This window comes from Penicillium roqueforti (genome assembly GCF_015533775.1).
Source record: "Penicillium roqueforti strain LCP96 04111 chromosome Unknown scaffold_11, whole genome shotgun sequence".
In the NCBI taxonomy this organism is placed as follows: domain Eukaryota; kingdom Fungi; phylum Ascomycota; class Eurotiomycetes; order Eurotiales; family Aspergillaceae; genus Penicillium; species Penicillium roqueforti.
This window is the reverse complement of record NW_024067575.1, coordinates 594869-608944: the sequence shown is the minus strand read 5'-3', so window position 1 is coordinate 608944 and position 14076 is coordinate 594869. Positions and strand designations below refer to the sequence as shown.

The 14076-nt window shown below is 50.1% G+C and overlaps 5 protein-coding genes across 5 annotated transcripts; 4 read left to right on the top strand and 1 right to left on the bottom strand.

Moving 5' to 3' along the window:
* Positions 1-230: 230 nt before the first annotated feature.
* ura7 (small subunit rRNA maturation protein UTP4) lies at positions 231-3125 on the top strand (the record flags this gene model as incomplete). Its single annotated transcript, XM_039072889.1, has 2 exons — positions 231-1284; positions 1351-3125. The coding sequence occupies 2 exons, from the start codon at positions 231-233 to the stop codon at positions 3123-3125; spliced, it is 2829 nt and encodes a 942-aa protein (XP_038929085.1).
* An 811-nt stretch (positions 3126-3936) lies between these two features.
* LCP9604111_5113 (putative Yippee zinc-binding protein Moh1) lies at positions 3937-4347 on the top strand (the record flags this gene model as incomplete). The annotated part of the gene is made up of 2 exons (XM_039072888.1): positions 3937-4035; positions 4114-4347. The coding sequence occupies 2 exons, from the start codon at positions 3937-3939 to the stop codon at positions 4345-4347; spliced, it is 333 nt and encodes a 110-aa protein (XP_038929084.1).
* Positions 4348-4735: 388 nt separating this feature from the next.
* On the top strand, positions 4736-6992 carry LCP9604111_5112 (alcohol dehydrogenase family protein; the record flags this gene model as incomplete). Its single annotated transcript, XM_039072887.1, has 10 exons — positions 4736-4868; positions 5001-5031; positions 5092-5241; positions 5304-5450; positions 5522-5618; positions 5669-6133; positions 6180-6301; positions 6359-6428; positions 6581-6793; positions 6933-6992. 10 exons carry the CDS (start codon positions 4736-4738, stop codon positions 6990-6992), a joined length of 1488 nt encoding a protein of 495 aa, XP_038929083.1.
* A 52-nt stretch (positions 6993-7044) lies between these two features.
* On the top strand, positions 7045-8278 carry LCP9604111_5111 (KH domain-containing protein; the record flags this gene model as incomplete). Its single annotated transcript, XM_039072886.1, has 2 exons — positions 7045-7438; positions 7575-8278. 2 exons carry the CDS (start codon positions 7045-7047, stop codon positions 8276-8278), a joined length of 1098 nt encoding a protein of 365 aa, XP_038929082.1.
* Positions 8279-9856: 1578 nt separating this feature from the next.
* Positions 9857-12352, bottom strand: LCP9604111_5110 (putative LPXTG-motif cell wall anchor domain protein; the record flags this gene model as incomplete). The annotated part of the gene is made up of 2 exons (XM_039072885.1): positions 9857-11725; positions 11834-12352. The coding sequence occupies 2 exons, from the start codon at positions 12350-12352 to the stop codon at positions 9857-9859; spliced, it is 2388 nt and encodes a 795-aa protein (XP_038929081.1).
* Positions 12353-14076: the final 1724 nt, after the last annotated feature.

The window sequence follows — 14076 nt, the reverse complement described above, 5'->3', positions numbered from 1 at the left end:
CTAAAAATTATCTACAGAAAAAAAAAGCGGCAGCGCAACAGTCGCAAGGAAAGCTTTGGCACCACGCTATAACCACCTATTTGTGTTTAAGAGATGACTGTCTAGAGGCTGGTTTTACAGCCTGAGCTGAATTATTCCTGAATTGATCTTCAGCACCTCCATTCTGATTTGCACCCCGTTCAAAACTATCCGAAACGAGCTCTCTGGCTTCGAAGCCCACAACTTCAATCATGGATATCCACCGCTGCCGTTTCGTTTCTTACAACCCACAGGCGATCAATGCACTTGCATTCTCGCACCCCCCGTCAGCAGATCTAGCTGGACGTGGCGTACCCACCCTCCGACTCGCGATCGGTCGTGCGAACGGTGATATTGAAATATGGAATCCGATGCGCGGCGCCTGGTTCCAGGAGACCGTGATGCGTGGAGGCAAGGATAGAAGCATTGAAGGACTTGCGTGGACACTGGATCCCCAGGAGGATGGGCCTGATGGCACCAAACTACCAGGAAAGCTGCGTCTGTTTAGCATTGGATATTCCACGGCCGTCACCGAGTGGGATCTTGAGAATGGCCGCCCGCTGCGCCACTCAAGTGGAAACTACGGAGAGATTTGGTGTCTTGCTGCGCAGCCTCGCTGGCAGGCGACTAAGGGCAAAGACGGGAAGGTGGTTTCTCCCGCCGAGGGCGAGTACACGGGTCAGCACCTCGCCGCAGGATGTGCGGATGGGTCAATTGTCATCTTGTCTACTGCCGATAACGACCTCAAGTTCTTGCGCCTGATGCGTCCTTCAACAAAAAGAGCGCGCGTCCTGAGCGTTACCTTCCAAAACCGCAATACCATTGTCGCGGGTTATGCTGATAGTTCTATCCGTCTCTTTGACATTCGCACGGGTAAGATGCTGCGGACAATCTCCCTGGGCAAAGGCCCCACGGGTGGCCCGAAGGAATTGTTGGTTTGGTCGGTCAAATGTCTGCCGGATGGCACGATCGTGTCCGGTGACTCGGCTGGTGAAATTCGGTTCTGGGATGCAAAGAACTATTCTCTCTTCCAACGGATACAGGGCCATCTTGCCGATACGCTTGATATCGCAGTGAGTGCCAATGGAGACACTGTTGTCAGTGGCGGTGCCGACCAGCGAACGGTCGTCTACCGCAAGAAGGAGGGCGAGAAGGGCGATAAGAAAGGTCGCTGGGCTGAGATTATGCACCGTCGCTACCACACCCATGACGTCAAGGCATTTGCTGTCTATGAAACAAAGGATATCAGTATCGCTGTGTCTGGAGGTATGTTGACCTTGGTCCACTATGAATTTGAGAGATTCAAGCAATGCTAACTTGTTTCGTTTAAAGGTCCCGATGCAACACCAATCATTCTCCCTCTTCGTGAATTCGGAAAGGAACACCACCGCAAGCTTTCGAGTCTCCCGCAAATTCCTCAGCTCACCTCCGCGCCGTCAGCTCGTTTGATTATGAGTTTCTGGGATAGAGAAGTGAGCTTGTGGCGTGTGTCTCGAGGCCCTACGTCCTTGCATGAGAACATTGATGGTCAACGGCATAGGCTCGTTGGTAAGGTTCTGATACAGGGCGAGGAAAACATCTCCTCGGCGATGCTGTCCTCGGATGGCAAGACGCTCGCTGTTGCAACCATTGCCGAGGTTAAACTGTTTTCCCTCCGTCGGAGAAAGGGCGACGAGAAGGGTGCTCTGCGCATCCAGAAGATCGATGTACCCAAGGTACTTTCCGATGAAGGTGCTCGCCTTGTGACCATTTCCCCCGACGGCCGATGGCTTTCAATCGTTCGCCCCAACAGCGACATCTACATGGCACGGATCCAGCAAACCTCCGCATCTAATGAGAAGCCCCAGGTGATGCCACAGTTCGCAAAGCTCAAGAGAGCTGCACGTCATGTACGACACGAAAAGGCATCCCACGGAACATTGGGCGATTACGAGAGAACGATACGATCTGTGGTGTTTTCAGACGACAGCAAGGTTCTGGCGAGTGGTGATATCTCTGGTTGTGTCGATACCTGGGTACTAGGCACAGCGACCGCACCCACGAACGGTACCGTCAAACGTAGCGGGGCTTCGGAGTCGGACGATGATTCATCTGATGATGAAGACGACGACGACGTTGTGATTGAGGGCGAGCGCTGGACTACCGCTGCCACTGAATCACCAATCCCTCGCATGAATTCCAGCATAACTTTGTTGTCCTTCCGTCCTAAGTCCGCCCCCACACAAAAGCTTCTCGCCAATGGCACGCATCAGTCTGGCGAAGATCGGCTGATGGTCCTCACAAGTGAGCACCAGCTCATCGAATTTGATGCTCGGGATGGCAAATTGTCCGACTGGTCTAGACGCAATCCCAAGGCATACCTCCCCGCAGAGTTCCGAGGCGTTAAGGACCGAGCTATGGGCTGCATGTGGGATCTCTTTGAGGGCCGTGAGCGCCTCTGGCTCTATGGAGCATCATGGCTGTGGATGTTTGATCTGCTCCAAGACTTCCCCTCCCCCGACGAGGCTGCTAAGACCGAAGAGGGCAAGACCGCAGGTCAGCTTGTCAAGGCGTCGAAGCGCAAGCGCGAAGCCCTCGACGATGACGAGGAAGAGCGGAGGAAACACAACACCGGTGCCGGTGATCGTATTCCTCAGACACAGATGGATGTCCACTTTGGCACCAAGGTCCGCAAGATCGTCGGCAGCGATGAATCGCAGGGAGAATGGATCACCCTGGACAAGGAACGTCCCCGCGTGCCAGGCGAAGATGATGAGGCCTACGAGTACGACGAGACCTTTGCAGCCACCAATGAGACAACCCTCGCCAGTTTAAGACGTGGAGATGGGACTGCGATCGAAACCGGAACTCCACAAAAGGGATCACAGAAGCACACTGGCGAGACCAAGAAGCAGCTGGTAGAGGCCAATGGTGCCTCAGCTCAGCCTGCACGTCGGTGGTGGCACACCTATAAGTACCGTGATATCCTCGGCATCGTACCTCTCAACACCTTGTCGGATGACGATTCCGACGACCAGAGACCGAGTGGAACTTTGGAAGTCGCAGTGGTAGAGCGACCTATGTGGGACGTTGAACTGCCTGGCCGCTACGTCAAGGACTACGAGTGAAGCAGAGAGATGTGAAAGGGCTTTCTGTAAAAAAAATAGAATGCAGCTGATTCAGATATGTAATTTGGTTTGAGCATACTTGGGGAGCGCATGTTACCGGCGCCTTATGTACAGGGATTCTGAATTGATGATTACCCCAAAAACAATTTGCCTATAACTAGTGGACTTGTATATTCCCTGTAATGGGATCTAAATATCTCAAGTGAAGTACAAAAGTCACAAAGGAACAGACCAACGACGATCCAGAACCAGTGCGGGGCCTTTAGGCAGAGTGACTTTAACCTCCGAGGTCAGGCTCAACTCTCACTTGACCTTTAAAACTTCTGTACACCCTGAGCCAGCTGATCTTTCTGAAAAGCCTTTGATCCGCTGCCCTACTTGTCTCCGTGAATCCCGAATCTCATCCCGATCCGCTTATCGGCTTATCGTCTACACGTCAGCTCCAAGGCTGTGAAGTCCGACGACACATCCTCCTCCTTCCATAGCCCGTCTGCAAGGGCCAGGGATACTTCTATCATATATCGAGAAACCCTACATTTGCCAGAACATAAACGCTCGAAAGATTCATTAAGGAGGTCAACAGCAGGACTGCAGCATAGGTCCTTCCAAGTCGAAGTCAGGGCGGGGCCAACTACTGCATACATTCGAAGAAAGCAGGCAATCACGCCACCCCTTTTCAATAAACGGACTTCCTCTATATTCAAGTGTTCTCTGCTGCTTCGAACTCACCTCTCAGGCCCTCGACTCCGATCTCCGATCCCTACAGAAACGCATCCCACGCCTGTCCGGCAATAACCGCATAACTACAGCCATGGGTCTCTCATACAACGTCTACTTGACTGCCAATAAAATCTTTGGATGTAAGGGATGCAAGACTCATCTTGCAGATTTCAATGATATTATGAGTCGGGTATGAGAATTCCTCGAATCCTATACACTTCCCTACTATGAATAACCTGTTACTAACCCATGCCTTTCGACTCCCTAGAACTTTCGAGGCCAGCACGGAAAAGCATACCTCTTCAATAAAGTCGTCAACGTCACACAAGGCGAACCTGTAGAGCGCAACATGACGACAGGTCGACATCTCGTGCGCGACATCGCCTGCAGACAGTGCAAGGAAACGGTAGGCTGGAAGTACGACAAGGCATACGAGAGCAGCGAGAAATACAAGGAGGGCAAGTTCATTCTCGAGGAGGAGCTATTCTGTGTCGTCTGTTGAAGGGTGTGAGACTTTCCACCTATCTTCATGTGTGTCGACCTTGATCTTCGATTCCTGCACCTGACAGGCCGGCTGGTGGTTTTATGATAAGAATGGGATTGCATTCTGTGAGCATTTCTTGTATTTTTGTTCTTTGAAGACTGATTCTTGCGACTTGTTTTGGTCTATCTTTCTCAGCTTTGGTGTTTCCGAAAGGCGTTGCGAGGAGTATTTGCTTTTCTTCATTCGGTTTCTTTGGGCCCGATGAAATTGGAACTAGCTGCACACTTGCAGAGCAGGACTTGCATGTCACGTCGGCCTTTCTGATACGTCCTTTGAATACAGTTTGACGGTTTATCTCTCTCCCGCGTAGCATCGACCATCTTTCGGAGTATATAGTCTGCTTGGAATGGTAGCTATAATTCCGTTGTATCCACAAATCCGTACAACATACTCCTATGAGAAGAGGAGCCAGCTCCATCTATATCCCATTTTGGCATTTTCAGTGGAGATCAACCACTGTAGTGTATCAGCCCCACCAGGTGATTCGCACAGAAGCCCGAAACTGGAGAAATTAGTCCATAGATTTCTTTTTAACTCATTCGGATCCGTCTGCAATCTGATCGTTCGATATTGAAGAAATTTGACTTGGAAAATATCCACTATTATTACAGCTGACTGTGAATTCCGCCACCAAATTCCAAAGTAGGTTGCTGCTCTCATACTTCGATCCTCTGTGAAAGATTGAGATCTGACCATTGTTAGAATGACTCCTGCTCCATCGGATTCTGGTATGATGCAGGCGGTCGTGTTTCACGGGCCCTACAAGGTCGCCGTTGAGCAGAGGCCTATTCCCAAGGTTCAGGACCCGGAGGATGTTATAGTCAAGGTTGGATATACTGCGCTTTGTGGAAGGTGGGATTGATCTATACTTTTCTTGCGAAAAGGCCCATGCTAATTTTCGTAATATTCTACAGTGAGCTGCACATGTTCCGTGGCGTGGAGCCTGCAGGAAAAGATTTCATAATGGGACATGAATTTGTCGGTACCATTGTGGAAATGGGCAGCGCTGTCAAGACTCTACAGAAGGGTGACCGGGTTGTGACTGCATTCACTACTTCCTGGTAGGTTGTATGCTCATTATATGCTGGTTCTATATTGCAATTGTACGAATGTTGCGCTGACACCATGATAGTGGCGAATGCTTCTACTGCAAGCAAGGGTGGTCTTCTCGCTGTGATAAGAACAGTCTTTTTGGATGTGACAGCTTGGACGGTGGACAGGCTGAATACGTGAGTTTCTAAGCATGTTATAGCTTTGCTCTATATGCTGATATTAACAGGCCCGCATCCCGAATGCGGAAGGTTCCGTCATGAAGGCCCCCGAGGGCGTTGACGAGAAATATCTGGTGCTCATGGGAGATATTTTCCCCACGGGCTGGTTTGCAGCAAACAATGCATTCAAGAACTCAACCCCGCAGCAAATTGCTGAACAGACAGTAGTCCTAATTGGATGTGGGCCTGTCGGTCTCTGTGCGCTCATCAATGCTCTGGAGTACAAGCCCAAGCATATTCTGGCGGTTGACTCGGTTCCGTCGAGACTGGAGCTTGCCAAGTCGCTTGGTGCCGAGCCGTGGAACTTCCAACTGGACCGGGCTGGTCTAGACAAGCGTGTTCAGGAGTTGACAAATGGACGTGGTGCCGATGCTGTCATTGAAGTCGTCGGGTTGAGCCCTGCATTGCGCACTGGCTTTGAACTGTTGCGGCCTTGGGGAACTATTAGTAGTGTGGGTGTCCACAATGGAGAGGTAAGTAGGTCTGTATTGGTACTAGTGTTATTGCTAATGAACGCAGATCCCGTGGGACGGCAATGATGCCTATTCCAAGAACCTCACTGTCCAAATGGGGCGATGCCCTGTTCGGTCTGTTGCTCCTCGGGCTCTTGAGGTGCTCAAGAGGAACCAACATAAGCTTGGGTGAGTCCATGGTATAGTTATATGACTGATATATTGGTGCTGACAAAGAACTTTTAGCTTCATGACAGATAAGATCATGCCGCTCTCGCAGGCAGTGGAGGGCTATAAGCTATTTGAAGCGCACCAGGTGCAGAAAGTGATATTCCAGGCTGATAAGTAGAGAAGATGTAGACAGAACCAGGTAATATAGAATAGAAAGAAGAGTAGAATATAGAAAGATGAAGCTGAAGTCCAAAAAAAAAAGGCAGATTTTCATACTCGGGTTCTCTCCGCTTAAAGCAAAACACCACCACTCCAACTTCTTCAACTCTTTCACATCTCCATCTTCCTCACCTTCGTCCCTTTTCTTCTTCCTCTCCTCTTCTCCTTCTCCTCTTCTCCCTTTCTCCCATCGACTGCTTTTCCTGTTCACCTTCTTCTCCCCCTCTCTTGATCCGAGATTCTGCCGCTTTCCCCTCCCATCCATTTCTCCACTTCCTATCTCCCTCTTCTGTGAGTCCTCACTCTTTCTAGCAGTTGGATCCTATTCACGGACTCCCTCACCTGAGAATTTGCGCATAGCTACATATGGCATGCGCACTTCTCTTTGTCTCAATTACCAAACTGACTTTGCCACTATTTGGGTGTGAAGTCTCTACCGTCCCGCGACCGTACGGTCTTCAAGAAACCTTTTATCCCGCCATTCACTTGACCTTTTCAAATCGCTCAATCGCTCCTCCTACCTCCATCGATTATCGATAAAAATGGATTCCACTGAGATTCACCAAACTACTGTCGTGGACGAGCCCATGACCGATAACTTCAACGACAACCTCGCTGAGCAGGGTGACCTAGAGGCCCCCCTCAAGACCGAGGAGGAGTATGCTATCGCTGAGCTGACTCTGCGTGCTATTGTCTCCTCCAAGGAGGCCGGTGTTATCATCGGCAAGGCTGGTAAGAACGTTGCCGACCTCCGCGATGAGACTGGTGTCAAAGCCGGTGTGAGCAAGGTAGTTCCCGGTGTCCATGACCGTGTCCTGACCATTACTGGTCAATTGCGCTCGCTTGCTCGCGCCTATGCGATCGTGGCCAAGGGTCTTTTGGAGGGTGCCCCGCAGATGGGCATGGGTGGTATTGTCTCTAACAATGGGACCCACCGTAAGTGATATCTTTTTTTTATTGCCCCTCAATATTTTGGACTTGGACTGGTTATGCTGTTCGGGGAATTAAAGCAACCCATACAGAGAGTCTGGAAATTCCCATTTTGATCTGAGCTTGTTCTAACTCTCTCCAGCCGTTCGCCTTCTAATCTCCCACAACCAAATGGGTACCATCATTGGACGACAGGGCCTGAAGATCAAGCACATTCAGGATGCATCGGGTGTTCGTATGGTCGCGCAAAAGGAAATGCTTCCCCAATCCACAGAGCGCATTGTCGAGGTCCAGGGTACCCCCGAGGGCATCGAGAAGGCTATCTGGGAAATCGGCAAATGTCTGCTTGACGACTGGCAACGTGGCACCGGCACTGTTCTCTACAACCCCGCCGTGCGCGCTTCCCTCAGCGCCTCGCAGCCACTCAACAACAACCCCCCTGCTGGAAATGGCTACCAGGGCAACAACAACAACAGCCGCCAGTACAACCGCACCGGCAACGGCGCCGACTTCAGCGATGGTGGCTATAACCGCCGATCCAACTCGGATGCTGGAAACCGCGGCTACCCCCTAGTTACGGAAGATGGCGAAGAGATCCAGACCCAGAACATCAGCATTCCCGCGGACATGGTTGGATGCATCATCGGCCGGGGCGGAACCAAGATCACAGAGATTCGCCGAAGCTCTGGCGCTCGGATTTCGATCGCCAAGGCTCCTCATGACGAGACCGGCGAGCGCATGTTCACCATCATGGGAAGTGCTCAGGCCAATGAAAAGGCCCTATACCTTCTATACGAGAACCTGGAAGCCGAGAAGACTCGCCGCAGCCAGCTTCCCCAGGAGTAAATCCTGCGGGATCATCTCTGGTGTTTTGTGTGCGGATGAGACGGTCCTAGCAGGACTCCTTTGTGTTCTCTGACCTTACGACTTCCTTGAAGACTTGTCGGTCACGATCAGCGGCGGTCATGTGCTAGCGCTTCTTTTATTTCTTTTTTATTTTCTATTTCATTCCAATTGCTTTTCTCTGTTGATCTTCTTCCTCGGCTATCTTTTGAGGTTCTAGCCTCGTCACACGTCGCTTTATTCACAAAAAAGACAAAAGTTCACTGCGATGGATGGAGGGAATACATGCGTATTAGATACCAAGTTTGTGTGGTCTTTATCGACCATTGTGCGTTGAATTGCATCGCGACCCGGCTGTCTCTCGATCCTATCTCTCAACTTTGTCAATTACAACAGCCTCACACCTCCATTCCCTCCCTCGCTTCCCCCATTCAGCTGAACTGTCACCGCGATGTCCCTAATCTCTCTTTACACCTTACCCCGACTCCTGAACCACAGACCTCTCCGCCACTATCCCGGTCCCTACCTCCACCTTGTCCTTCTCATCGTTCCGCCTTGTACGTCGCCAATTCGCTGGCGGGGTATATTGATCCTTGTCTTTCCTCTACTCTTATCTCCTCGACTTCTGTACCCTGTTCTCGTTCCCTTCCTATCCCTGACTTACTGCAATGCTACCACCTTTTACCAACCCTTGAAAACGAAACCTCTAAATAATAAAAAAACGCTCCTCGTCTCCTAATTACCCTTCTTTCATGTGTCTCCTCGCTGCGTACCACCTTGGCTCAAGTATGAATATATGGTGTTGAATGTCAATAGGACATTGCCATTATCTGAATCTCAAGAAATATCCAGAAAGACACCTATATCCTCCTACATTGTATTATATTTAGAAAGCAATAGAATTAATCAAAAAGCTCTTGAATATCATTTCATTCCATTCAATCGTTATGTATATGTTCGTTGCGACTCAGGACAACAAAAGAAACAAGAGAAAAGACCTGCGGGCAACAGACTTAGATACAAAAACGTGCCCACAAGAAATGAGAGACGTGACAAAACAATAAACAGGGAAAAGAAAAAGAAAAACAAGGAACGGTAAACCCTAGCGCGGGATACACACATGGAACAGTGTGCCACCCGGTAGAGTATTATGGACAAGAGACGCCGCCAATGGTAGGTTTGTACATGAAATGGCAAGCCACCGGTAGACATGATGATAGTCCACGGTGGTGAGATGGTGTTTTTGCTGTCAGGGGTATTTCCCGCAGACAAAGATCACACAGAGAAATGTGGACATTTAATAGAATGTGTAATGTGCTGGCAGCGTGATGGGAAAATACAGAGGAGATTCGTGGGAATGCATAGCGAAATTTTGTGAACCGTGCATAGGAGGGAAAACTTCGAACTGCCGTGGCTGCTGAGACATGCATAACAGGCAAAGTCCGTTCAAAAGATGGAATGAATGCCGATGTCGAAGCAGATGTCCAAAGAAAATCGCTGCGTAAGTGACGTAACCGGATATTTTGACGGTTGGCATGCATGATAGTGGGGTTCAGCCAGAGGATATCAGAGATTTGGACGTTAATCGATGCTGTCATCGAGGTTTGCATTATTGGGGGTAGCCGGAGCACGATTTCGAAGACCGAATCTTCGGGCCCCCAAGCTGTTCGTTCGCAGTCGTGGTGTTTGGATTGGTGTGTAGCTGGTTGCCACTTTGCTTGATGGGGTCGAAATCCTGGTCTGGGAGGGTTCCATTTGGAGTGATCGCGGACTCTCTTCGGCTGAAGATCCCTGGACGTTATTGGAAGAGAAGCTGGGCGTTAGGCCGTAACGGCGAGACCCAGCCTGGATGTTGGAGCGGGATATCGCAGGAGTGTACGTAGCAGGGTTCATGTAGCTTCGGCGGAATGAGAAACTCGACGAGAGAGTCGGTGTCCGAGGCTGGGATGACTGCACCTGCGGCTGGGGGAGGTGGGATGGTTGTTGGTATTGGTGTGATGGTTGGTATTGTGGGGAGCGAGGGGAGTATCCGAAGCCGTTATGTTCCTGCTGCGCACCGGAAATGGAGCGGGACACAGTGTGACCTTGGGAGAATCGTTGCCGAGGAGGGGGTATGGCTTGCGCAGGAAGCGATGTGCGTATTTCTGTATTGACTCTGGAACTCGAACGACTATGTGAACTTCCGGTCTCTCCGTTCTCCTCGCCAATGGTCAGCCTGCGGCTGCGGAGGGAACTTGGCATGCGATTGAGACGACTGGCTGGGCTAGACATGCCGGGAGATTGTGTTGGACTCTGCTTGATATCGTTCGTGTTTCCAGGGCTGGCATTGACCACGGATGATCGACGTGCTTCAAGGCGACTGGACATGCGATTCGTACTATGGCGCCGCTCAACTCCTTCAGGCTCTTGGTTCCCGTTTCGCTGATACGTTGGTATGGACATACGAGCATCGGCTCCTGCACCATTCGATAATTGGGGCTGCACGACTGTCTCTCGGCTCGAGGACGGTCGGGCACTCTTTAACTGCTCATCCGTCAAGGCTAGGCAGAGCTCGGTCAGGCTACGACATACACTGTCCGCTTTGCGGCGGGCATGTCGTTCGGGCGAGGAGTATCCTCCATTCACAACAGAGACACTGCCTGACGGAGCGGTATTGACGCCTAACGCGGTGGAAAGGTTCAAAGCATCGGTTATCGTCGCTTCGAGGCAGGTGTACACTTCACCGCTCAAAACAGCTTTTGCCTTGGCCAATGCGGATTGCAGGATCGGATGCGCCGGGTTATGTTCAATATCTGCAGCTGAGATGCTGGTTTTGCGGCGTTGCTTTGGTGAGGAGGATAAGGTGGTAATGGTAGTGTTTGCAGTCCGCGGTCTCTCGTTCGTAGGGGTGTACATCGCCGCCGAAGATGATGCGGGCAGTTTGCCTGTCAGTTCCAGCTTCTTGATGCGATCTTTGAGATCATCCAATTCGTCCCAGACGGTCGATGGGGCCGTGATAGACAACGTCGACTCGCTTCCATCAGCGCGCGATCGTTCTGTATCGGCTCGCGGTCGCCCGATCACTTCGGAGTTTGAAGTTTGCCGGCTGCTTCGGATTGTAGAGAGCCCCGAATGGCGATTGATGCGCGGATCATTGAGAGAGGACCGACGCTCCAGCTCCTCGGCAGCAGACGGTGTGCGCGGTGAAGTTTCTGGGCTCGTGCGGCTGAAGCGGCTGCGCGGAACACCGACGGCGGATCGCGCACTGGATAGGGTACTGTATCGGAAGCGAGCAGGGTCGTCTAGAGGATGGGCGGATGACGCTAGAGTATGGGTGGCGCTGTAGGGAGCAGTAGGGGAATCATTCTGGAAATGCAAGGGGTTGTCGAGATTGCTATACCGCTGATCGGGTGAGGGGGTTTGTTCTGTCGTTGGCGACCGTAGACTTTGGCTAGAATAACCCAGCCGTGACTATTATGTTCTCGTTAGCCATCGGGCAGTCGCAAGAAGGGGTCACGCGGATAGCACAAAAGCGATTCGGAATGCGATCGGCTCAAGACCTGTTTCCTTCTCACTTACCCGTCTGAAATCTGAGCGTCCTATGGAGTCGCGCCGACCGGAATCGGTTCTCGCAATATTCAGAAACACATCCTCGTTCTTTGGGCGGCCCTCGTCCCCCGAGGACTTGTCCTCGGCCCCCCGATGAGTACCGTTGAGACTGCCATTGTGAGAGCGATTATTCTCATTTAGGGTTCTGGTCGCTCCAGAATAAGCCAGACTTGATGGCATTGCTCTTTTCACATCAGGGCGATCTTGGTGTAATTCGTCCTGTCTGCGCCTCTTTGAAGCATAGGGAGATTCAGAAGCTTGGGGGCTGGGTGAGCTGAAGCTTAAGACGGATCGTCGGGCGCGGTGCAATAAGGAGCGTTTGGTGGTTAGATCGGGCGTTTCATCAGTGGGGCCATGGAAGCGAGTGTGCAACGACAAAGAACGCGAGAGAGGAAAATGTCGGGGAGGTTGGGAGTGCTGGTCATGGTCATGGCCAGAACGCTGATTGACCTGGTTGGGTCGCAAATGGTCACGGGAACCCGCAGTCATCGTGTACCTGTACGGAGTACGGAGTACAACATACAGAGTACGATGAAGTACAGAGTACCGTTTGAGGTGTTCCTACCTCGCCTGACAATTCTGGGGAAAGCTGGGATGGTATAGTTCTGATGGATTGGAAATATGCACAAGCCCTAGTCACTGCAGAATGTCAGTAAGGACTTGAGGACTTGACCTGTCAGAAAATATTGCGGGTATATACTTAGTAGTGTGGGAAAATTTCAATATTGACAAGCTTTTTATTTCTATTGATTGGGTTTAAAACTTGGGGTATCCTTTTGACTTGTTCATATGAAAGTTGATAGAATTTGACGTGAATGACCTCTATAGACGGGGTATGGACGATGCTACCTATATCTATGTAACGATGTAGATGCTGTAGTCGAATGGCCTACCTCAAACCCAAACATCAGGAAGAAGGAACCGAACAACCAGAACGGAAAAAAGAACGGAAAAGAAAAAATCAAAACAAACAGGGCAGGAACCATGGTTCCTCTCAGTCAGGATCCATGGTTACTTTGAAACCACCCAAATTGAATTCGACTGACAGGTTTTAAAACGAACCAGGTACGATTCGATGTAGTTCACTCTATAGACCCTAAGGATGCTAGCCAATGGTCTGTCTAGGCCTTCATTGGACTATATCTACAATATAGGCATGCCCGGATGTGCTGCTTCAATTCCAAGATGCACAAATGTAAAGTGGGCAGCTTGGGTTAGGAAAAGTACTTGGCGCAAGTTGTTTTGCTGTTAATTAACCTGCTTAATGCTCAATTAAGTAATGAAGTAGTGTGGCACTGCCTCAACCGTGGAAGGCTAGTTAGTTATAGCTGCTTTTCTTGAGAAACTGGGCTACTAGTTAACTACTTAAATAGAGAAAATAAGCAAGGCTATGCCAATAAAGGGGTTTATTCAGTGATCTATATCCTTGCACGGAGTATACCTGATCTCGCTACTATCATTTAATCTGGAATCCTACGGAACGCTTGGTCGAATGAGATCCATGTAGCAATATAAGCCGAATCCTTCGACGTCTGGGCACTGCCACTCAGCTTAGCCTACTATCGCGTGACAAATCCATTGTCGTGCATATTGTGGCAAACCTCAACGTTCAATACAGAGTAGACCAATCCGGTATTTTGTTTATATTAATCATTGAACCGAAATCTATTTGTGGAATAATCCGGAGAACTCGATATATTGCAACGGCTAGCCGTAACCATATGTTGCAGTGCTATTTGCAATCTGTACCCCGTACCTGTGTCAGTAATAAGACAAGACCAAGAGTTCACTAGTAGTCGAATTGAACAAGCTGTTCTCTACTCCGTACTCTATGCGACAAACCAATGTGTCAAGTCCGAAACACAAAAGCATACGTTATAAACAGCTCATGTGCGATTCAGGACGTTTATTTTTAGAAGCCAGTGAAACACGCTCCCTTAGGATCACTACACCAAAAGGGGCTCATCTATCTGGAACTCTTCTGGCCCAAACCAGATGTTTTATAGAATGATGTATGGGAATATCTTCTCCAGACTCGGTATATCGCCAACCGAAGATCCAGTTTCAGGATCGTTACGAGAACCCACGTGGAAAAGGCCGATCATTCGTCATTCGAAACCAAGTGGGCCTCAAGCTTCAATAACTCTCCTCAGCCTCCATGGGAATAAACCTGGATGATGTAATGTAGAATGTATATTCCATGAAATCAAATT